The sequence below is a fragment of the Podarcis tiliguerta genome (assembly GCF_965153285.1).
Source record: "Podarcis tiliguerta genome assembly, chromosome: 13".
NCBI classification, from domain to species: Eukaryota; Metazoa; Chordata; class Lepidosauria; order Squamata; family Lacertidae; genus Podarcis; species Podarcis tiliguerta.
Window position 1 is genome coordinate 5,802,371 of NC_139546.1, and position 24,614 is coordinate 5,826,984.

Here is a 24,614-nt window from a genome sequence, read left to right on the forward strand (position 1 = left end):
TTCAAAAAAGTTGCACAGGCAGTAAAACTTGGCTTTGTTACAAAGTGGTACAAGTTCCTAAATTATTGGTAAAGGTAAAGGGTAAAGGGACCCCAGTCCAGTCGTGGCCGACTCTGGGGTTCCGGCACTCATCTCGCTTTATTGGCTGAGGGAATAGGCGTACAGCTTCCAGGTCATGTGGCCAGCATGACTAAGCCGCTTCTGGTGAACCAGAGCAGCACACGGAAATGCCGTTTACCTTCCCATCAGAGTAGTACCTATTTATCTACTTGCACTTTGATATGCTTTCAAACTGCTAGGTGGACAGGAGCTGGGACCCAACAATGGGAGCTCACCCCGTCACGGGGATTCGAACCGCCGACCTTATGATTGGCAAGCCGTAGGCTCTGTGGTTTAGACCACAGTGCCACCCATGTCCCATAACTGTGTAACAACTGGTTACCAAAGAGGTGTACCCAGATATTTCTGGGTAGCATGCACACAGAGAGAGAGAGACTTGCACTTCGACGTGCTTTCAAATTGCTAGGTTGGCAGGAGCAGGGACCGAGCAACGGGAGCTCACCCCGTCGCGGGGATTTGAACCGCCGACCTTCTGATCAGCAAGTCCTAGGCTCTGTGGTTTAACCCACAGCGCCACCCGCGTCCCAAAACAGGAACTCAATAGTAGCTTGTGACAGCCATGCAGTCTGAGCTGAAGCAACCAGCTCAAACCTCTCCAGACTCTGAAGTTCACAGGTAGACTGGGGAGGAACAATAGGTTTGGTTACCCATTTCCTCCCGAAGGAAAGGGGAAGTGTCCTAGCTAAGCCTGGCAGGACAGCTGACTATATGGTATCAACCACTTCATGCATTAACTTGATTTAACCATGTTGGTTATATGAAGCTGGTTATCCAACCCATGGAATTTTTCATCGCACACTATCACTAAATTTGTAGGTGCCTGAGCAAACAGGCATTTGGGATTCTCCCAGCCCTGCTGTAAGCTGTTTCTATTACTTTGTGTGCTCTGTGAGGTTAACCAAGCTTTTTCTCCAGCTGCCCAATGCCCAATTAGCAGCATTCCCAAGCACGCTATCATTTAATACCAACCACTGCTGAGCAGCTGTTTGTGGAGCATTTCACACTGGTTTCACAGCTATTTCTGCCTCCTCCTCTCCAGCTACATCATCCTGAAGAAACATCTGCACAAGTCATGAAGGAAGAGCTGGCAAGATGGTGTGCTGGGACGCCAGTTAACACTCGTTTCGTGCATTGCAAAACCCTCATAAAACCTCAACAAATATGACTTAGGTCAGGGGTCGGCAACGTAAGGCCCATGGGCCACAAATGGCCCGCGGGGGTCGTTTGACTGGCCCATGAGCCACCCCCAAACCGAGCCCCCCTTTCGGTGAGTCCTCGCCTACTGCGCTAAACCGGCACAGCACAGCACAGGGACTTGCTTCCGCAGTGCCAGAAATCATGTCCATGCAATCTGGCCCACAGAGGGATCTCCACTGGAGTGAACCGGCCCAGGCAAGGTAAACCTTGCTGACCCCTGACTTAGGTGGTGCTATCTCAACCACTACCCACCACTCTAGTCCTTATTGCAGGGAAATGTCAATGGCATGTTTCGTGAGGGAAAGAAGAATTGGCTCGCAGAAACTGCAGCATTAATCAGGAGAGGGTGGAATCCTGATGGGCAATGTTGCAAGTCTCATGAAAATTCTTTTGCTTTGGTAGAAATTCACCAAAGGTTTCACCTGAGGAGGAAACCCCCCCCCCATTTTTTGTTTTGTTTTTTGTTTTATTGGAAATTTTATTTACAACATAACCCACCCCCACCCCCAATACAGAAATCCTCCCTCGTTAAACGCGAACATAACAAACAATAAGCATAACATACAACAATACCAACAACCAAATAAAAGACTTCCTTTATCCTGTATCTGGCCTTCTTATTTACTTCTTATAAGCTGTTTCCTTTATGAATAATTATTATGATTTTTCTAATTATAACTTAAACATCCACAAAGTCTCCGGCAGACATTAATCAAAACAAGTCCAGGTATGTATTTTAGGGCACTGTTTTGTGAAGTATTCTCTGCATTTCCCCCATGCTTTTTGAAATTCTTGTCTATTGTGATCTAGCCAGTTCAATCTACTCTAACAGTTTGTCTTGCCATTTCCTTTTTGTTGGCACAATTTATTTTTTCCAGGTTTTTAGCAATTAGGATCCTTGCCGCTCCTGTGGCATAGAGGAATATTTTCTGATCTTCTCATGCTATACCTGTGTCCGTTATCCCTAGTAGAAAAGCTTCTGTATTTTTTATAAAGTTATACTTAAACATTTTTTTAAGCTCGTCATATACCATGTTCCAGAACCCCCCATTTTGATTAATGTTTTACTGCAAACAAAATTTCAGCGGCAACTCACAAGCTTTAGTTCATTGACCAGCATATTTCTTCCTGGTAGCTAGCTGCCCCGATTAGGATCTGGAGAAGCCCTGAGCCCTCCAATGTGTGGAGTGGCCCCAGACCTGAGACTGGATGAGGGCAATGAGCTGAGGAACGAGGTGCTAAAAACCACCACAGAGGGCTTAAGATAAAAGGAACCAAGCAACAGAGACCTAGTCTATATATTGGCAATTATGAGGAAGCTGATGAGGAAACACCAAGTGAGTATCAGCCGGTGAAGAACCAGGAAATGAGAGGCGGCATTTAAGAGCTATAGGGAGCAGGCCAGAGATTAATCCCTTGGCGCTCATTGGGTGCATGTTCCCCTTCCATGAAAGAAAGAGGGGCAAAGTTGGTTTCCATCTGATCCCCGTCTGAGTGAAAGCCCTGGTCCAAGAATCCCATGTTACTAAGTCCTGCCATGATTTCCCGTCCCACCACATTCTTTGATAGCCAGCTTCCAGAAAGCCCATTCCACCATTCAAGGAACAGTTCAGCGCATTTCTCTGTGACATCAGAAATCCATCAGACTCTACCAATAACCAAAACATCTCCAGCTGGGGACTTTCCCCTTGACTCTACAGTCAAGTTGGCATTTTGCCTCCTTCTTCCCAGGTCAATGGTTGATGTTCCTTTTCAGTGCTCACCTTGAACTGACCCCGGTCCCTCTAAATGTTTGGGGCAGCTTCCATTGATTTCCATGGGGCTTGTGCAACAGAAGAGCCATTTAGATCAGGCATACCCAACCTCAGCCCTCCAGATGTTTTGGGACTACAGTTCCCACCACCCCGACCACTGGTCCTGTTAGCTAGGGATCATGGGAGTTGTAGTCCCCAAACATCTGGAGGGCCAAGGTTGCCTATGCCTGGTTTAGATTGCGCTCCTTTACTCCTATTTCCAAGTTTCAGTGCAAGTCACAGTATTGTCCTGTTGGACCCTCCCCTCCTTCCAGAGCAATGAGAAATTTCAGGGGTATAGCGGTTACCTGGGTTCAAGTTGCTTTGGAAGAAAGTCACAGAAAGCTTATGGCATTTTGTAATATCTCATTATTTGAGTTTATTTCCAAATATACTAGTTGAGCAAAGGTGGGAGCACAGCTTCTACAGAGAAATTCATTACCTGTCATCAGATCTCCAGAACGGAAGCCCTGCAAATATACTCTTCCGTGGAGTTATAAAGTCCCAAAACACCCCCCTATCCCTTTTCATGTGCGCATTAAAAACACTGCAGTCTTCCCCTTTGTTTCCTCCCTCCCATAGCTACATTATATTGTACCTAGCTGGGCAGATTATTTTATTTATATTTATAAAAAGTGTCTCTATACCACCCTCTTACAAAATAACAGGGCAGCGCACAGCAATATAAAAAACTTTAAAGACAACCAAGAATGATCATTGAAATGACTGGCTGCTCAAGAAAATTGTAAACAACTGCATAGACCTGTGGGCGGGGGAGGCTTGCCTTCTTCTTTGAACCATTTCCTTCACCCTCAGCTTTTCGGACTGGTGTGCCAGCGAGGAGCAATTGTGAAAGGTAAAGGGACCCTGACCATTAAGTCCAGTCACAGACGACTCTGGGGTTGCGGCGCTCATCTCACTTTACTGGCCGAGGAAGCCAGTGTACAGCATACGGTGTATGTAGCCAGCATGACTAAGCCACTTCTGGCGAACCAGAGCAGTGCATGGAAATGCCATTTACCTTCCCGCCAGAATGATACCTATTTATCTACTTGCACTTTGACGTGCTTTCAAACTGCTAGGTGGGAAGGAGCTGGGACCGAACAACAGGAGCTCACTCCGTCACGGGGATTCGAACCACCGACCTTCTGATTGGCAAGCCGTAGGCTCTGTGGTTTAGACCACAGTGCCACCCGTTTCCCATAACTGTGTAACAACTGGCTACCAAAGAGGTGTACCCAGATATTTCTGAGTAACACACACACACAGAGAAAGTCCAGTTTCATTGCCCTAATGCTGGTTAGGTTTCAAACATGGTGATGCAGCCCCCACCCCTTTCTATGGGATGTAGAGTTGAGATTCAAGGAAAGATGCAAAGAGCAACAGTAACACAATATATGAAGTGATAGATTTTAGTAGTAAACATTAGCAGATGTACATTGGAGTGTATTAAGAGGAAACTAATCCACAGCAATAAATCCTAAGAAGACACCTGACTGTGCCAAGTGTATATTTTCATGGGTGATAATAAAAGGAGAGGCTGACATTAAAGTTTGCTCTTGAAAGAAGGAGGCAGTACGGTGATGTGATGAGACTTAGATGGCAATGATAAAGAGGCAGCAAAGGAGAAGCTGGTGAAGGAGGATCAAGAGCTTAATCCATTTAGATGTTCAAAACCTGAAACATGCTTTAAATTAAATTAAGGCCTAATGCATTGTTGTCCTACTGTAAGACATTTGCAAGAGCATGCTCAGAAATAGGAGGTCAAATAATGTAATACAAGCACCACCAGAGCTTCCGACCAAAGCTTGGGGGGCATCAAGGCACAATTCAGTAACTGAGAACCTTGAAAGGGTGAATTTATCAAGCACAAGCCACTCGTCTCTTCGTCCTAAGCTCCAACAGCAACAAATATTTATAATAATAATAATAATAGAATAATAATTTATTATTTGTACCCCGCCCATCTGGCTGGGTTTCCCCAGCCACTCTGGGCGGCTTCCAACAAAGATGAAAAATACACTAAAATGTCACACATTAAAAACTTCCCTGAACAGGGCTGCCTTCAGATGTCTTCTGAATGTCAGGTAGTTGTTTATCGCTTTGACATCTGATGGGAGGGCGTTCCACAGGGCGGGCGCCACTACCGAGAAGGCCCTCTGCCTGGTTCCCTGTAACTTGGCCTCTCGCAGTGAGGGAACCGCCAGAAGGCCCTCGGAGCTGGACCTCAGTGTCCGGGTAGAACGATGGGGGTGGAGACGCTCCTTTAGCATTTATACTCATTTGCTCACGATTTCCTTTGCTTCTCCCGTCCTCATGGCGAAAATTTAGGCTGCAGGTTCCTCAGAGAAGCGTTGTCTTTTTAGCTTGTGCCATTCTGTAAAATGCTGCTATGTTCATGATGCAATATAAATAAAAAGTAACACTTAATGTCAGAGACATGGCCAGCAGAGAGGAATCTGCAGATGGGGAGGAAGAGGCAGAGGGAAATAGAAACTTAATTCTTTCACACAACGAAAGGGAGGTAAGCCCTTCTCACTCTGGAATGCTGCCTGTAAGTTTTCGCAGCAGCACAGAGACGAAGGAGCAGGATGCAGGTGGTAGGAGGGAGTAGTAGTAGTAGTAGTAGTAGTAGTAATAATAATAATAATAATAATAATAATAATAATAATAATTTATTTATACCCTGCCCATCTGGCTGGGTTTCCCCAGCCACTCTGGGCAGCTTCCAACAAAATATTAAAATACAATAGTCTATCAAACATTAAAAGCTTCCCTAAACAGGGCAGTCTTCAGATGTCTTCTAAAAGTCTGGTAGTTGTTTATCGCTTTGACATCTGGTGGGAGGGCATTCCACAGGGCGGGTGCAACTACCGAGAAGGCCCTCTGACTGGTTCCCTGTAACTTGGATTCTTGCAGTGAGGGAACCGCCAGAAGTCCAGTCAAAGGCGACTATGGGGTGTGGCGCTCATCTCGCTTTCAGGCCAAGGGAACCAGTGTTTGTCCACAGACAGCTTTCCGGGTCATGTGGCCAGCATGACTAAACCGCTACATAGAGGACCATGATGGAAGCCAGAGCACATGGAAGCACTGTTTACCTTCCCGTCACAATGGTACCTATTTATCTACTTGCACTGGCATGCTTTCAAAATGCTAGGTTGGCAGAAGCTGGGACAGAACAGGAGCTCACTCCATCGCAGGGATTTGAACCACTAACCTTCCAATCAGCAAGCCCAAGAGGCTCAGTGGCTTAGACCACAGTGCCACCTATTCCCTACAGTCCCTAAGACAGTTGGATAGCACCTTGGGCGCCTCCTTCCAGCAACTCCTGAAGCTAAGCTGGTGGCAAATGTAGTGCTCTGCTTTCCTTTGGACCACTTCAGCATACAGTCCTGTGAATGGCACTGGCTGTCAGCTCTTCTGCAGACTGTAGACCTCAACAGGGAAGAAGTTAGGAACAAAGTTAGAAGAAGTTGGTACCACCTGCCATCATTCTCCACCTTTTTGCCTTTTGCAAAACTCTCAAGGGGGGACCAGCTGACACTGGGTTCCTGTTTATGTGGGGTTTGTGTGTGTGTGTGTGTGTGTAACACACATATATTTCAGGCCTGTGTGCTGTTTACTAACTTTGCATGTCAAAGGTGGAAATCATTTTCCTTGAGAGAAGAAAGGAGGGATGCTTGTGTTGATGCATCCAAAGTTAGATATTTCTAAGTCTGATTATTTCAAAGTGAATGCTAAGCATGCGTTTGAATCTTTCCCATTGCAGCGTAACAAAAGTGCTGAATTGTGCCCATTGTAGTTGTGAAATATTACAAAAAAAGGAAATACACAGCACAAATGTTTTTAGAATGGAGCTGCTTTGTTGTTGTTTGTGTTTGAATCCTGCTTCCTGCCTTTGAAAAGTCTTTTCCTTGCCCCCTTATTCACAGTTGAATAGCACACAGTTGTGCAAAAATTTATTACCTGCAGCAGTTCAGACCTTGTCAACAAATGCATTGTAAGCTGAATGGCAATAACTGCTCACTTTACTATACTGGAAGGATGACTGGTTTTGGCACAGCATTCCCAGAAGGACACTGTGGGAGTTCTGGGAATGACAGATATAGGCATAAGGTTGTTGGGTTTTTTTAATCAGGAAAGATGAGACATCAGAGTATACCAGTACTAAGCAAGGCTAAACGATGACTTATTAGAAGATTATAAAACTCTGTAAGTGCCAAGACGAAGTAAATGTCAAAGGCTAAATAAATTTTATTTCAGCACTGTCATCTGTGAGCATTCATCCAATGCAACCCCCATTTTTTCAGCAGAGCGGGTGCCAGTGTGGTATCTACCCAAGAGTTCTTGAAAGAACTCAAATACTAAATTGCTGGTATTCTTTAAAAAAAAAGCAACATCTCTACCAGAGGACTGGAATTCAGGTAACACAATGCCAAGATTTAATAAGAGATGCAGCAGGGATCTGTGGTATCGCAAGGTGTTAGATTAACTTCTGTTCCCAGTAAATTGGTGGATAGCATTATTTAAGATAAAACTATAGAGCGCAGAACAGAAGAGGCCTCGCTGAAGAAGATTCAGCATGACTTCCTCCTCACGAATCATTTTGAGAGCCTCAGCAAAGCATGTGGAGACAAGGCAAGGCAAGCTCCAAGCAAAGTGATCTCTGGTTTCATCTCCTCTGTTGGCAAGCCCCAAAGGACTTATTGGGAAGAGAACAGGAGAAAAGCCCTGCTAGATCAGACTAGAGGCCCATCTAGTCTTGTTCTTCTTCTTTGGCGATCACTTGTAGCTGAGTAAGATTGTCTTCCCTAAACACCGTTTTTAACAGTGGGTCCATAAGTGATTGTGGAGGCCAATTCTGGATCCATACATCCTTCCACAGTGGGGATATAAGTTTCTGGGTGGGAATTAATCATGGTTTGCCAAGCATGCCTTCCTCTTAGCATGTTTCTCCCTTTCGGCCTGAGTTTGGGCGTCTTCAAAGTCCATGACACCTTTGGTGAAGGCTGTTCTCCATTTGGAGCGCTCACAAGCCAGCGTTTTCCAGTTATCGGTGTTTATGCAACTTTTTTTAAAGATTTGCCTTGAGAGAGTCTTAAACCTCTTTTGTTGACCACCCACATTATGCTTACCATTTTAAAGTTCGGAATAGAATAATAATCAGGCACAACATCACCAGTCCAACGAAGTTGATGTTGAAGAATCATTGCTTTGACACTGGTGATCTTTGCTTCTTCCAGTACACTGGCCATAGTTTGCTTGTCTTCCATTTAGCTGACCATCCTGCTTTCACACTAGCCAGCGTGGTATAGTGGTTAAGAGTGGTGGACTCGTAATCTGGTGAACCGGGTTCGTGTCTCCGCTCCTCCACATGCTCCTCCACATGCAACTGCTGGGTGACCTTGGGCTAGTCACACTTCTCTGAAGTCTCTCAGCCCCACTCATCTCACAGAGTGTTTGTTGTGGGGGAGGAAGGGAAAGGAGAATGTTAGCCGCTTTCAGACTCCTTAGGGTAGTGATAAAGCAGGATATCAAATCCAAACTCTTCTTCTTCTTCTTCTTCTTCTTCTTCTTGGCCAAGCCGATCCCTGACAGAACCTGCAAGCAGGACACGAACACAAAAGCTGAGCTCCCAAGCAACATATTGTTACATGCCACCCCAATCTCTAAGTGGTGTGAGATTCCAGGGGTACCAGATGCGCTTACCAGGGTCTGTCAGGGGCAGATTTAGGGCTGTGTGCCCCCACTGGGTGCTGAGAAGGAGATGCGAGGCTCTGGCAAGCTCCTAGGGACCTCCCAGCTCCTTCCCAAAACCTAGTTAGAGCTTTCCCAGCTTTGGGAAGGAAGTGGTAGGGCTCTAGAATCCTGCCAGAGCCCTTGTGCCTCTTTCCCAAAGTCAGAAGCCTCCTTACCCACCTTTAGGAAGGGGTGCCAAATTTTGGGCTCACACAGGGCGCCATTGTACCCAAGTCTGCTCCTGGGTCTGTGTTCCCTTTTTGACAATGAGGCACAGCAGAGTTCTGGGATGTCTTTATGACCATGGTTTATTTACACATATATACAACCTGAATTCAATGGAGGAATCTCCATTGGAAGAGGTTCTGGCCTCTCCCATTGCCACAGTACTAGGTTCAAAAACAGACGTCAGCATCCTGCTTTTTTGATTCTCTCTCCAGCCCACAGCTTGGTAACTCTGTTCCTTAACTTGTAACTGCCATTCTAAACTCTTAGCTCCCCTAAAAACACTGGTCATACCTTTAAAACAAGATGTTATTCTGCCCCCCGCCCCCGCTGTGCGCTGTTGTTTACCCATTCTTGCTATTTATTTCTACTGCTGTATTTTATTACAGTGGTACCTCGGGTTAAGTACTTAATTCATTCCGGAGGTCCGTACTTAACCTGAAACTGTTCTTAACCTGAACCACCACTTTAGCGCCGCCGGAGCACAATTTCTGTTCTCATCCTGAAGCAAAGTTCTTAACCTGAAGCACTATTTCTGGGTTAGTGGAGTCTGTAACCTGAAGCGTATGTAACCTGAAGCGTATGTAACCCAAGGTACCACTGTATTTCTTTTTACGACAACCTTGTTTTAATCAAAAGTTTTGATTTTACAAAAGTTTGTTCATGTCACGTGGGCTGGCTAAGGATGCCTAACACATGGCTTCCACCAACAAAAAAAATCCTGGGAACTTTAGTTTTCTTCTCACACAGCTACAATTCCCCACACCTTTTATCAATCTAGGGTTCCTAGGGTTCTTCATAGGAAGCCCAGTGTTTAAAAGTGTAGTGTGGAACAGGAATGGTATACTACCTCTAGGATCGGGGACAGAAAACAGCAGGCCTTGTGCTTGTGGGCTTCTCAGAAAGGCGTCAGCTTGGCGACGGAGGAGAGAGGACTAGATGATCCTCAGGGTCCCTTCCAGCTCTACAATTCTATGATTCTATCCTTCATGCGGATATTTGAAGATGTCTATCATATATCTCCTCTCAGGCTCCTGTTTTCCAGGCTGAACATACCCAAGTCCTTCAAGCGTTCCTCATAAGGCTTGGTTTCCAAACCCTTAATCATCTTGGTGGGCTTCCTCTGCACACATCCCAGCTTGCAAATATCCTTATTAAATTGTGGCACCCAGCACTGGACACAGTACTCCAAGTGGGGTCTGGCCAGGGCAGAATAAAGGTAAAGGTAAAGGGGCCCCTAACCATTAGGTCCAGTCGTCACCGACTCTGGGGTTGCGGCGCTCATCTCGCTTTATTGGCCGAAGGAGCCGGCGTACAGCTTCCAGGTCATGTGGCCAGCATGACTAAGCCACTTCTGGTGAACCAGAGCAGTGCACGGAAACGCCATTTACCTTCCCGCCGGAGCGGTACCTATTTATCTACTTGCACTTTGATGTGCTTTAGAACTGTTAGGTTGGCAGGAGCAGGGACCAAGCAACGGGAGCTCACCCCGTCACATGGATTCAAACCGCCAACCTTCTGATCAGCAAGTCCTAGGCTCTGTGGTTTAACCCACAGCGCCACCCACATCCCAAATAGAGTGCAGGACTATTACTCCCCTTGACCGGGACACTATACTTCTGCTGACGCAGCCTAGAATAGCATTAGCTTTTTTTGCTGCTGCATCACACTGTTGGCAAGGCGTGCGCTTGCTTTCCACATGTACCACTGGCAAGCCAGGTGACCCCCATCTGACATTTGCGTAGCTATGTGCCAATCCTGCCTACGCGCCGATCGTGACATGGGTCGCTATGTTAATTCGTTTCGTCGGTCTCCTTCAACTTATTCGCATGTCCTTCACGAAGACTGCCTCTGCCATTCAGCCGCCCGCTCGCCCCGGGCAAGCCGCGCTCTCCAGCTCACCGTTTGCGCAGCGCACGGTCAGGACGCCGATCGCCTTTCCAAGGCCGTCGAGAGGGAATCCCAAGCAGCTCATGCGAGAATCCTCGAGGGCCGCTTTCATAAATGCTTTAAGAAAACCAAAAACATTCCTCTTCCTCCCCACTTTGCGCGCAAGCAAGGCGCACCATTTGGTTCCATAGCCGCGCGCTGGCACCCTTGGGAACCAGCTTGGGGGGTCAGAAGAGAGGACCCTCTGGCAGCTCCACCTTTTTGGCGATGCTAGCGAGGGGGAGGGGGGCCCGTCAAGGAAAGGGGAGGAGCCAGGGGCGGGGCTAAGCGCGCCGCCCCTGCCCCCGCCGCCGCGCTGGTGGCTGCGCGCAGCAGCAGCAGCACCAAGGCGAAGCAGGAGCTCGGAGTTTCGGGCGCGCTGCTGGAGACGCGCCGCCGGGGCTTCCCAACACCGTCGCCATCCCCGCTCGCTATCGGGACGGAGGACGAGGAGGAGCGGCTGCAGGGCCAGACGCCGAGCCGAGGAGGTTCCGCAGCGTCTCCGGCGAGGAGGAGAAGGCGAGGAGGTCGACGACGACCCGGCCGAGGCAGCCGCCGCCGCAGCAGCAGCCCGCGCGCGGAGCCCATCCCGGGCGGAGCGAGGATGCTGCGCGCCCGCCCGCCGGCGCCGCCTCTGGCGGTGCTGCTGCCGCTGCTGCTCCTGCCCGGCGGGACGCTCCGGAGCGCGGCCGGCAGCCAAGGTGAGCGCGCCGGGCGAGGGATGGGGAGGGCGCCGGGCGTAGCGGGGCATGGGGGGGGGGCGCGAGCGAGCGAGCGAGTGCTTATCGGGGCGCCCGTGACCCTTTCCTGGCGGCCCGCATCGGGTTTCGCGGGGCTTCGGAGGCGCAGTCCATCCAGCTGCCCGGATGGGAAGGATGAAAATAAAAAAGGCAGCGTTCTCCACGTTGGTTCTTCTCTCCCAGCCCGTCTTCTCAGGGGTGAGGAGAGGGGTTTGGGGCTCGTCCGGCAGAGTTCGTGATGGAATGGGAGAGTTGGAAGGGTCCACGAGGGTCATCTAGTCCAGCCCCCCTGCAATGCAGAAATCTGCCCAACGCGGGGGTCGAACCCACGACCCTGAGATTAAGATTCTCATGCCCTTCCGATCTGGGGATTGTGCCCACGATCTCCGCCGTATCAGACAGGCGCCGGGAGGCAATGCACTCTGCACCTGCTCAAGGGCGCCCTGGCCGTAGGTTTGACACATCTTCCCGGGTTTGTTGCGGATGGGAGGTAGCGGTGCTGGAGATGGGAGCTTGGGCAAAGCACTGGCATGAAGCGAGCTCTTCTTTTTCCATCTCCCCCCTCTCATCTCTAAGATAATTTCAGCAACAGCTTCTCTCGCCTTCGCTTTTCTCTCGCCTCCCCCCGCCGCCGCCCCCAGTTGCCCTCTCATCCTCCCGACTGGTAGGGGCAGTGCTTTTTTCTGGGGGTACGCAGGAGGGTATGCACACTCCATAATATTTTGTGAATCTAAGTTTGGCCTCACTGAGGGGCAGCATTTCAACATGATGAGTAGGGAAATGAGAGTACCCCTAAACATTTTTTTTAGGGGGGGGGAGCTCTGGGTAGAGGGGTGAATAAGAGCAGCACTTTTTGCGGGGGAAAGAACTTGCCTGGCTCCTGTTACATCCACGCAGAAATCTCCCCAGTGAAGGTTTTCCCCATTGCTTTTTTTCCCCAGACCAGGAATATCTTCACCTGCTTTTAATGCCTACATGCTTGGCTTTTGTTGATACTGAAGCAGTGGAGGAAAAAAATAATAAGGTTTTTTAAAAACCTAGAGGTAAACCTATGGGCAATTTTTTCCTGATCTTTCACTGCAAGTGTGCGAGTGAAGATTTGTTTGCATTTTAGTCTAAACAACTTCTGGTTATACATACAATATAAGGGGTGGTAGTTGTTTTGCAGAATACAAGGGCCTTCTGAATACGACTCACACTGATAGCTGATGGTCCAGAAAGAACCATTTTCACAGAATTGCAAGGGATCCCTAAGGGTCATCTAGACCAACCCCCTATGACGCAGGAATCTCAGCTAAATCATACATGATTTCATCATCTTTCCATGATTGTGGTGGCCGCCGCAGGCTTAGAAGACTTTGCTTCAGTGGGCTGTTCAATACCGTTTTTGTCTTATTTGGGCTGGCAGGATCACATAGTGAGGAAGAAGATTCAGTGTGTAGGGCTGTGGAGATGGCTCTTCTGGAGTGCAGGGGATTAGTCTGGGAGAAGTGCTTCCCCATGGATTCTGTGGAGCTAGGATGAGCAAAGAAAAACCCAGCATCCATCAAGCAGGTTTCCTGTCCCTTCCTAAGGCATATGTCTGCGTCGGTGGCAATAGTTGGCAGGTCTTATTCCTAGCGCTTATCAGCTGAACACACCCCCCCTCTATAATTTTTTTAATATAATTTTATAAAATTAAAAATTGGAGGCGCCTTTAGAATTCCTACGTGTGAGTTGGTGGAAGGGTATGGGAACGGCTTGGATAGTATGCGTTTAGATGGAAAAATAACTACAAAGTGACTTATTTGTAGAGCTACTTCATGTGTATGAAAGCCAGTTCATTCTGCTCACTTAACTTGAGCTGTATGAAGTCTGTAGCAAGAGGTGCTTATAAATGACCTCCCCTGTTTTTATAGCATTTCCCCCCTCCAGATTCTAGTATGGCAGGCTTAAGTGGGGGCTATAAGACTCAGATGTCATTTTTTGCATGTGTTGGGTCAAAGGTGTGTGTGGGGGGGGGGGAGCAGAAACTCCTCAGCGAGTGGCGAGGAAACCTGCCGCCAAAGAGAAGTGGGATTTCTTATCTCTTTCAGTTACTTTCATAATTCCTGGGATGATAGCCTTTGCCGTGCAATGAAATCAAGATACAGTGAGATCTGATGGGAGTGTTTGTGTGTGCTGGGAACAGGACAGTAAATGAGCAATTCTGCAACAGGAAAGCCAGATGCCTTTGGAAGATTATTGGCACCTAATAGTTCTTTTATTTTGAAGCCAACGCATAACAAGGTTTGTCGCTGGCTTATATAGATGAGGATTGGTCTTGTTATATTGCGTGGTTTGATAGTCAAAGCCTTACTGGCAATGCCTCTATGTGATGTGAGCTGAGAGAAAGACCATCACCCAGAAGAAAATGATTTGTCAAAACAAAACAAAACCTTCTTTATAGGTGTAATCCCACCCCCCACGGAAAAGCCTAAATTGTGGGGTCTGCAACAAACTGCTGCAGTGTTCCTGTCAGCCATTCTCTCTCAGCAGGACATTTCCTTTCTGTGGCTACTGAGGGTGTTTAGCCTTCACTGCCCCCGGTTTCAAGACTGTCATTTTGCAAACCTCAGGGATATCTCCTCCACCCTACAGTTGCCCTTTTTTGGCTGCAATGCTGTCGGCACCGAACACATGAGTTTGCTGTTAGAATAAGTTATTGTAACACATGAATACTTCTGCATGGGGCGTTAGCCTCAATAATTAGAATAACTGTGGTCTATAGATGTTTGATTGAACTGTTTGATCTGCCCTTCATGGAATAATATTTCTGTGCTGAATGCTATCATCTGGATGACTGAATGGAAGATATTAGGCACTTCTAACACAAAGGGATTTTATCTTGCTCACCTCCCACCCCCCATGATCTGCACTGATATGGTAATGAGAGGCTGGTGGATTTGGGGCTTGGAAAATGTTCACAAGCATCTTACTTAGGAGAATGGTTGTGAAATATGCTGGGAGTCCTTTCTTTGTGGGAGAAATCTCCTAAGCCAGGTCTCCATTGCTGATTATATAGAGAGATGGGATCAGTTTGGAAATAAACCCAAATGGTGGTTTGTGCTAATTACAATTTGCAACCTAAGGCCAAGGGACACGGGTGGCTCTGTGGGTTAAACCACAGAGCCTAGGACTTGCCAATCAGAAGGTTGGTGGTTCGAATCCCTGCAACTGGGTGAGCTCCCGTTGCTCAGTCCCTGCTCCTACCAACCTAGCAGTTCGAAAGCACGTCAAAGTGCAAGTAGATAAATAGGTACCACTCTGGTGGGAAGGTAAACGGCGTTTCCGTGCTTCTCTGGTTCACCAGAAGTGGCTTAGTCATGCTGGCCACATGACCCGGAAGCTGTACGCCAGCTCCCTCGGCCAATAAAGCGAGATGAGCACCACAACCCCAGAGTCGGCCACGACTGGACCTAATGGTCAGGGGTCCTTTAACCTAAGGTCACCATGGTTAGGATCTCCCCTATTTAGCACTCGTCTCTAGACATAGTGACCTAAGGAGATGGATAAGTAGCATGGCTACAGTTTGTCAAAGCATATGTTACACCAAAGTGCATTTAACACATATTGTGGCTTTTTATTTGCTAGATGACCACAAACCACGGTTTGCCAATGCAGTGCCACACCATATCATGGTTTGGCTTCCTCAACCATGGTGTGGCACGATTTCTGAATTAAGTCCTCGACTGACAGTGTTTCCTGATGGGCAATTAGTTGTATTTGTAAATACAATATACTGTATGTGTGTGTTTTCAAAAAGTTGGCACTCCCAGAAAGATGGATTGAGGAAGGCAAAATATACCGTAGCTAGGATGTGATTGTATTTATGCCTTGGCAGAAATCAGTTGATGCTATAACTTTGCTCTGTGCAGCATGTTTTAGTGAGGGGCCTGGGTGTCTTTCTGCTTAGATGGAAAGCATGGGTTTGTTCCCTTAGGAAAACATAGTTTCTGACTGGAAAGTACTCAGTCAAAAAGCCCAGAGTTGTGTGCACAGTGCTGACTGAAAATTTCAGCTCTGGGAGAGAGTCAGAGCTGCTGTAACAGACTGTTTTCCCAGATACATCTTTTTGGGGCAGTGTATCTTTGAAGCTCATAACTTTGAGATGTGTGGGAAGCCTTTTCAGTTATGCCCTCCTAATATTTCATTAGCACGGCAAAATGAAATTAATCCTAGTCACATCCTACAAAGTCAACATACGCGCTGCAGGAACGACTGACTTTGTGGAACTGAGCAGGTTATTGGCTTGAAACTGCACAGCCCAATTTGGAAGAGGGCAGGAGGAACGTTGGAAAATAACCAATGAATTATGTAGTCAGATACAGGACTGTTGCACCTTCTCTACTTGGCTGCCTCTGTTCCTGCCCTTTTACGAGGGGCATGGCATTAGAAGTGAACCATGGTTTATTCGCTAATGGCCAGTTGGTACCATTTGGAAGTTTATTTGTAAACAGGCATTATTTGACAAATGCTTTGCACACCAGGGGGTGGCTTGGCCAATTATGACCAAACAACACTGTCTCTGGAAGTGGCTCGCCTTGCAGAGAGACAGCCACCATTCATTGCGACAATAGTCACTAATGTCCTTTTTCTAGGGTCCTTGGAAGTTCAGCTCCCCGGAGCGTAGCTGTACTCCTTCCAACATGTGGAATAGAACTGAGGATCACTTGAGCTGGTTCTGAAGGCTGATGGAAAAAGCTTAAACTACCCCCCCCTCCACTTTCATAACCAGTGTCAGTTTTTTTTTAAAAAAAGATTATGGGCCCAATCAAGATTTCATTGATTTCAGCGAGTTGGCATATTCTTAACTCTCCGCCATTAAAATGAACGAGTCTTGAAACTATTAAAGAATCTTGCTGTATAATTCAAATAGACTTTTTTTTATTTTTATGAAGTTTAATTTTCCGGCAAAGATCTTTAATCGCTTGGCTTTGTAAGGGCACTGGTCTCCCCCCTCCCACCCCGCTTTTCTTTGAGAGCTAATAATTGGAATTTTCTGTGGCCTTGTAACAAATATTATATCGCTGTTACATCTGAGTGAATGTTAGAGGATTTGGTTCTGGAAAGAGAGATTTCTAAAAGTTAACCTGCCTGCTCTTCAGAATTATGAGTGGATCAGCAGTGATACTTTAAAGCAGCTAAGTTGAAAAGCACTCGTCAAGTTCTCCAGAAAGCAATGCAAGGCTGAAATAGGTTTTTGATTAGCACTCTAATGACATCACTGCTATACTTTACTGGTCAAGACCTAGCTCTTTTTTTTAAAAAAAATGTACTTGCTGCTCAGATGTGCTGCTAAGGCAGGCACCCCAAAACTCGGCCCTCCAGATGTTTTGGAACTACAACTCCCATCATCCTTAGCTAACAGGACCAGTGGTCAGGGATGATGGGAATTGTAGTCCCAGAACATCTGGAGGGCCGAGTTTGGTGATGCCTGTGCTAAGGGTATTACTGTTTGTTTAATTGCATGTATTGTAACTTGTAGGCTACAATCCTGCACTCACTTACTTGGGAGGAAGTCCTTTGGAACTCAGTGAATTCCCCACCCCCGGTAGCCATATATAGGGCTGCACTGTTAGCGTGCCATTTTATGTGCACCAAATAGCATGTACAAGCAGCACTTGAAAGCCATACAGTCGTGAAATATTATAAATAGTAAATAATAAGCACTGTCTCCGATAAGCTGTGTTTCAGGTATTGCTTTGCCAAGTAGTTTTCATTCCCCTTCTTCAAAAAACAAATAATAATAATAAAAAGCAGGTGTGGGGATCAAGCTGCTACTTGAACTTCACATGAAGAATTGTGCTGTAAATGTACATACAGGTGTTTTCATAGTGATGTATCTCAGCGCTCAAGGGAGATGTTGTATCATAGTGGTTCCATTTATGGTTCAGACCGAGCAGTGGTTCTCAAAGGGTGTGGCAAGCATGGCAGGAAGATTCAAAGACAATCAAAGAAACAATAGAAGAAACAGCGTAATATAGTCCAGCGCAGTTTCAAAATAACTTTTGTTTTGACGCACAACCGGAAACAGTATCAATACCTCTCTTCAAGAGCATTGGCTATTCTTCTACAGTTCTCCACAACAAATGGTTGTGAACAGGGATTTTCAACTCTGACAAATATGAAAGATCAGAAAAGAGAAAGGCTTCTTTGTGTTGATGAGGAGAGGAGAGTTTGCTTGCCTCAAATTAGACCCAATATCAATGAGATTGCAGTGGTACCTTGGGTTAAGAACTTAATTCGTTCTGGAGGTCCGTTCTTAACTTGAAACTGTTCTTAACCTGAAGCACCACTTTAGCTAATGGGGCCTCCCACTGCCGCCGTGCCGCTGCCATGCCATCTCTGTTCTCATCCTGAAGCAAAGTTCTTAACCCGAGGTATTATTTCTGGGTTAGCGGAGTCTGTAACCTGAAGCGTCTGTAACCTGATGCGTCTGTAACCCGAGGTACCACTGTACTGGGGGAAAGCAAGCTCACACCACTCATTGAGTTTGTATACATACTTAAAGTACATATGTAAGAGGCTCATTTATCATTATATTTTGGGAATGATTTATGTTCCTATGCAGCTGCATTGTTTTATACTTTCTGATCATATTATAAAGTAGCTCTGTTCTGTGTTATAAATCAAGCATTGCTAGAAGTTTTTTTGTTTTTGTTTTCCAATGTATTTTTTATCAATTTTTTTTAAAAAAAACCTGGTGTGGCGAGAGCAAGTTTTTATTCTGTGTGGCCCAGAGGGAAAAAAGATTAGAGGATCCACTGGTTTAGAGAATCAGAAAAAAACGTGTGTTTGTTGCATCCCATCCCTCCTTCACAGTTTCCCTTCTCTATTTCCTGTTTAGCATTTACCATACTTTATCATGACAACTTTATCCCATGACAAAATGGGACGCGGGTGGCGCTGTGGGTTAAACCACAGAGCCTAGGACTTGCCGATCGAAAGGTCGGCGGTTCGAATCCCCGCTGCGGGGTGAGCTCCCGTTGTTCGGTCCCAGCTCCTGCCCACCTAGCAGTTCGAAAGCACCCCTAAGTGCAAGTAGATAAATAGGGACCGCTTTCTAGCGGGAAGGTAAACGGCGTTTCCGTGTGCAGCATTGGTGCTGGCTTGCCAGATGCAGCTTCGTCACGCTGGCCACGTGACCCGGAAGTGTCTTTGGACAGCGCCGGCTCCCGGCCTCTTGAGCGAGATGAGCACGCAACCCTAGAGTCTGTCAAGACTGGCCCTGATGGGCAGGGGTACCTTTACCTTTTTATCATGACAACTATGGCAGCTTTGGATAGGTGATTTTTCTCAGAACTGACCTGCATGCACACGAAAGCTTATACCCAGAACAAATTTAGTTGGTCTCTAAGGTGCTACTGGACATTTATTTATTTATTTTTAATTTATTTTGACTTGTCAGGGAGAGATAGAGTTAAACATTGTCTCCTCACCTCCAGGATCCTAGAGACCTTTAAGGCTTTTCCATGGTTGCTATTAACATAACAAAAATGTGCACGTTAATTGCATTCCTGCAATTAATGCCCCATCTAGTTTGGCCTTTAGTCAAGGTTGTAAAGTTGCAATTGAACTTGTTCTTGTTTTGTCCTTTTCTAGAAAAGGAAACCATGGAGATGCACAGAGTAAATACAATCCCTACATAGTTTGGATCTTCCTTAGTGCTGTCTTTTAGTCTCCAGTTGACAAAAGGGGGAGCACTAGAATACAAGATTCTATTTTCTTCATGCTTTTCTCTCTAATGAATAGCCAATGTGGAGGCTAAGAAGACTGGGAGACAATAAAATTAAGGGGGGGGGGGGAATGTACTTAACATAGCTTTCCCTATAAGTTTTATTTATCTTTTTTCCACTGTTAGCTATATATATGTAGCATATATATAGCATATACATATATATACAGCAACAAAATAATGTGTTGGTTATTATTTTGAAACTGCCATCTGAGCACAATCACAAGAAAGTAAGCCGTGAAACTCAGTGGAATTCACTTCTCTGTAAATGTGTTTAGGGTTGAGAGTTGCTGTTTTTTTAATAAAAAAAAAAATCTAAGATTGAAATGTATGTTAATCAGGCAACTTGTAGGAGAAATAACTGCTGACACCAGCATCCTTTTAAAAAACTAATAAGTGTGTGAGAAGGAGATAAAAGTGATTCCCAGATATAATTATACAGTGTAAATTTGGAGAAATTAAATCTAAGGCTGATGAACCTAATTGCCTTGATGATTTGAGAAGAGCAGGCGCTCATATTAAGTCACTTGTTCCCGCATTCTTAGGATATGGGTTTTACTTTTTATATGCATGATTTAATGAGAAGGAAGGTGGACAGACCACTAGAGTTTGTGAGATGGGACATCCTGCTGATAATTGACTTGCATGGAGAGTGTGCTGTCATGATAGACACAGCATTATTCCATCAATCATGCATGTTGTTACATCAATGCATTAAATTAATTAGGTGCGTCCATATGCGAAGTCCCTATAAGTAGACTACAAATCTGCTTTAACCTTCTGTCAGTAAGGTCAAATGTATTCTGTTGGCACATCATGCAATTTCTTACAAACTGGATAAACTAACTGTCTTTCTTTCTTTCTTTCTTTCTTTCTTTCTTTCTTTCTTTCTTTTAAAATTGATTACCCCCCCCCATCTTAAATACTGTAATATCTGGAATACTAAGTAATCTGAATATAAGTATGCTAAAACAAATTTTTTTTTTGGAATTTTTGTGCTGGAGGGGACTCTTGAGAGTCCCGTGGAAATCAGCCCTGAGTGCTCACTGGAAGGACAGATCCTGAAGCTGAGACTCCAATACTTTGGCCACCTCATGAGAAGAGAAGACTCCCTGGAAAAGACCCTGATGTTGGGAAAGATGGAGGGCACAAGGAGAAGGGGATGACAGAGGATGAGATGGTAGGACAGTGTTCTCAAAGCTACCAGCATGAGTTTGACCAAACTGCGGGAGGCAGTGGAAGACAGGAGGGCCTGGCGTGCTCTGGTCCATGGGGTCACGAAGAGTCAGACAAGACTAAATGACTAAACAACAACAACAACAAGCATGGCATCTAAATAATGTTTTAGATGGAAGATCCAAGAAGAGAAAGCTTCCTTGTTTGGATGAGGAGAGTCTGTTTGTCTCAAATTAGAGCTAAAATAAATGAGATTGCCCAGCAAAACCAAGCTCACACCTTTTGTTGGGTTTGTGTACAGTGGTGCCTCGCAAGATGAAATTAATTCGTTCTGCGAGTTTTTTCGTAGAGCGAGTTTTTTCGTCTTGCGAAGCACCACGGCAGGGAGGGGTGGGGAGAAGCAGGGCAGCTGCTGCAGCCGGTCCTTGGACTCACCCGCGCCTTGTGGCCACCGCGCGACGTGGCTGCTGGAGCGCGGCGGGGCTCAGGAGCGCGACTCCAGCTGCAACGCTGGCTGCTGGCGGCAACGGCTCTCTCAGAGGAGTGCACGAGGGCGGTGGGCAGCGGCGCGAGGCAGCCGGAAGGTCGGCCATCAGCCGGAAGGTCGGAGGGAGCCGGAGGAGCCGTCAGCAGGAAGGTGGGAGGGAGCCGGAGGAGCGGGGAAGCGAGTGTGCGTGCGTGCAGTGACCGTCGCCATGACAGGAGAGGCAGGGCTGTTTCGTCTAGCGAAGCAAGCCCTTAGGAAAATCCATCTTGCGAAGCACCTCAGAAAACGAAAAACCCTTTCGTCCAGCGAGTTTTTCGTCTTCCGAGGCATTCGTCTTGTGGGGTACCACTGTACCTACTTAAGGTACATGCAGGTGGCAGCCATTTTAGATGGGTCCTTTTGGACCTGGGAGAAGGCAGAGTGGGCAGAATGGGGCAGGGCGTGCTTATACGCTTATACACTGACACATGCAGGGGCTGGGAATGGAACATCCATGCAAAATGATTGCTTCCTGTATGTAAGAGGCTCATTCATCATTAGTGACAATTTCCAGGGTCTGTGGCTGGATTCTTGCAGAATCAGTGTGTAAGACCTTTTCAAAGAAGCACACGCCTTTGTTTTCCCAGGTGACACGATTCCTCAAGAGAAAGAGAAAGGAAACGGTGAGCTTTAGGAAAGTGAACAATTGTTTCCATTGCATGGGTGGAACTTTCAGCATTTTCCACGTGTTGTAATTGTGACTTCTACCAAGGCGTCGTCTCTTGGGGGAAAGGGCTTCTGTAAAGCTTCCTTTTGCTTTGCACAAAGGACCTAATCTGTTCCAGGCAAGAGAGCACCTTGGTTACAAACGGCATGTGCTCATTTTTAAGAGAGAGGGAGCTGAGCCAGTGTGGTGTAGTGGTTAAGAGCGGTGGACTCGTAATCTGGTGAACCCAGTTTGATTCCCCGTTCCTCCACATGCAGCTGCTGGGTGACCTTGGGCCAGTCACACTTCTTTGAAGTCTCTCAGCCCCACTCACCTCACAGAGTGTTTGTTGTGGGGAAGGAAGGGAAAGGAGAATGTTAGCCGCTTTGAGACTCCTTTGGGTAGTGATAAAGTGGGATATCAAATCCAAACTCCTCCTCCTCCTCCTCCTCCTCCTCCTCTTCTTCTTCTTCCCTCCACAAATGCAAGAACAGGTCACTTCACCTAGGGCACAAATTAACTTAAGTGATAACCTTGTTTGCACTTCTGAAATAAAACTTCTGAATTAAGGGAACTGGTATATTTTGGCTTGCATTGTTTGTTTTCAGGGTTTTTATAGTAGCAGGAGTTTTTCTTGGAAGGATGGGTTTTGTACAGAGAAAAGAAGGCTAGGCTTGAAGGTTAGTCTAGTTGGCCAGGGCAGGGCCGGAGGGCGGTGGGTGCGGGTCGCCCCAGGTGTCACCACTGAGGGGGGTGACAAAATGTCGGGCAGCACTCACCGTGGGGCCTGCAGTGTGTCTGGCTGTGTGCAGGCTCTGTGCTGCCCAAACGGTCCACCCCCTGCCTCTCCCCCAGCTGTAGGGCGGCTGAGTGGGAGGAGGCATTCAGACTCTGGAGGCCCTGCGGTGCGCCCTTCCCCTATGGGCGGCTTTGTCCGCTGCTGAACCAGAGTGCTAATTCTGTAGCTTTAGCCCTGAGAGAAGGATGGGGAAATGGCTGAGGAATTGAGGTCTCATCTCACACAAACTATGCATAGCCTTTCTCGGATTTCAGAACCTTATCAGAAGTTCCTAGAATCATAGAATTGCAGGAATGGAAGGGAACGTGAAGGTTGATCTCGTCTAAGTTGTTAATGTACAGTGGTACCTTGGGTTACAGACGCTTCAGGTTACATACGCTTCAGGTTGCAGACTCCGCTAACCCAGAAATAGTACCTCGGGTTAAGAACTTTGCTTCAGGATGAGAACAGAAATCGTGCGGCGGCGGTGCAGTGGCAGCAAAAGGCCCCATTAGCTAAAGTGGTGCTTCAGGTTAAGAACAGTTTCAGGTTAAGAACGGACCTCTGGAACGAGTTCTTAACCTGAGGTACCACTGTACTTTCATTCTTTCCCGTGTCTATGAAATCTAGAATTTTGTTGATTCTTTAGTGGATACTAGTGTGTTCATGAACCGGGAACCTCCAGAGGCGTCTTAAAACTGCATTTCAAAATATCAACCTTACTTTGACCCATTCTCTTCCATTTTATTTTAAAATGCAGGTGTTAATGAAATTAAATGGAAATAAAGGTAAATAATGCAATCGTGGGTACTGATTTTTTTGTTTTGTTTTGTTACATCATCTGCATTACCATGGGTAATTACCATGGGTACTGTAATGGTTCTAGGGGTTGCTCGTGCGTAAGTTGCCGCCACTCCTGGCTAGGTTACCTGATTGAACCCTTTCTGTCTGGACAGCCTCAAGTTTCGTGGCTGCCTCAGTCACTGGCAGAATCCGTCAGTGGGCGTTTCTTGAACCTTTTCCAGCATAAAAGCTGTTTGACGCCCAGTCTTCTCCTACTCTCCCTGCGTGGAAGTCTTCTCCGCAGGGAGGGTGTGGGCAGCGGAGTACCCGTACTCTCTCCGCTGGTCTCCGGCGAGGAGTCCCGAAGCCACCTGTCCGATTCCCCCATCTGCCCCCCTTCTCCACTGGTGTTACGCTGATTTCCTTCCCCAGCGGATGGGCTGCCTCTCTCCCTGCTGGGACCCTCTCCTGCATCCCTCTAGAGCCTTCTCTCCGCCTCCAGCTCCGATGGCAGTTCCCTGACAGGTACCATAGTTAAAAGAATTGCTTTATTCAAGACTGGAAAACAAAGCAAAACATTTGCCCAAATACAGTTCAGATTTTGTACCCTAAAAAGCTGTTCCTTGTTTGCTGGAGCTCTGAAGAGGAACATTTCTGTTGGAACAGGAGAATCTCACCACTGCATATTTTTTTTTGAGGGACCTCACTTGTTAAATTTGAAGGTCTTGCTGAAAGGGTTAAGATAGCTCAAATTTCTTTAACTGAAGCAACAGAAGAATTCAGGCAGTTTTGTTGCCTGTAGTTGAGCTTTTTCTGTGTCACTCTCTGCTCTCCCACCTTATCTAGTTTAATAGTATGCATGACATATTTTGTTAATTGCATTCTTTAAAAAATGCATATCGGGGTATTGGATTACCCAAACTTCTAGCAAAATGCTTTTCTAGTAGAATTGCATCCATTTCAAAATGCAAAGGAGTTCTTTTCTCTCTCCGCCGCCCTCCTTACCCAATTAGGTATTGATTAGTGAGGCTGGGTCAAAGTTGCAAAATGGCACAATGCAGCTTGCTGTCTGTTGCCACCACAGGAAAACTCTTCCTGTTCTATGTGCTTGAGCCTTTGTTCTGGAGGCCTCCTACATGCATAAACAATGTTAGCATCATATCATAAGTGCCTGTTCTTCCTCACGTGGTCTTAAAGGGATAGTGG

The 24,614-nt window shown here is 46.6% G+C and overlaps 1 protein-coding gene and 1 long non-coding RNA gene across 11 annotated transcripts in view; one reads left to right on the forward strand and one right to left on the reverse strand.

Annotated features, from left to right (window-relative positions):
- The window catches only part of LOC310661666, a 651,353-nt gene that overhangs the window by 241,911 nt on the left and 384,828 nt on the right, over nt 1-24,614 (reverse strand). The gene's annotated exons all lie outside the window — the stretch shown is intronic.
- The window catches only part of EPHA5 (EPH receptor A5), a 245,705-nt gene continuing 232,694 nt past the window's right edge, over nt 11,604-24,614 (forward strand). For 7 of the 10 annotated variants that reach the window (XM_083407520.1, XM_083407522.1, XM_083407527.1 and 4 more), the window contains exon 1: nt 11,604-11,704. In XM_083407520.1, the coding sequence (XP_083263646.1) occupies nt 11,608-11,704 (97 nt within the window). In that variant the 5' untranslated portion in view covers nt 11,604-11,607. Of the gene's footprint in view, nt 11,705-13,277; nt 13,298-24,614 lie in introns of those variants that run through there. The other 3 variants (XM_083407529.1, XM_083407521.1, XM_083407525.1) reach the window with 2 other exon arrangements.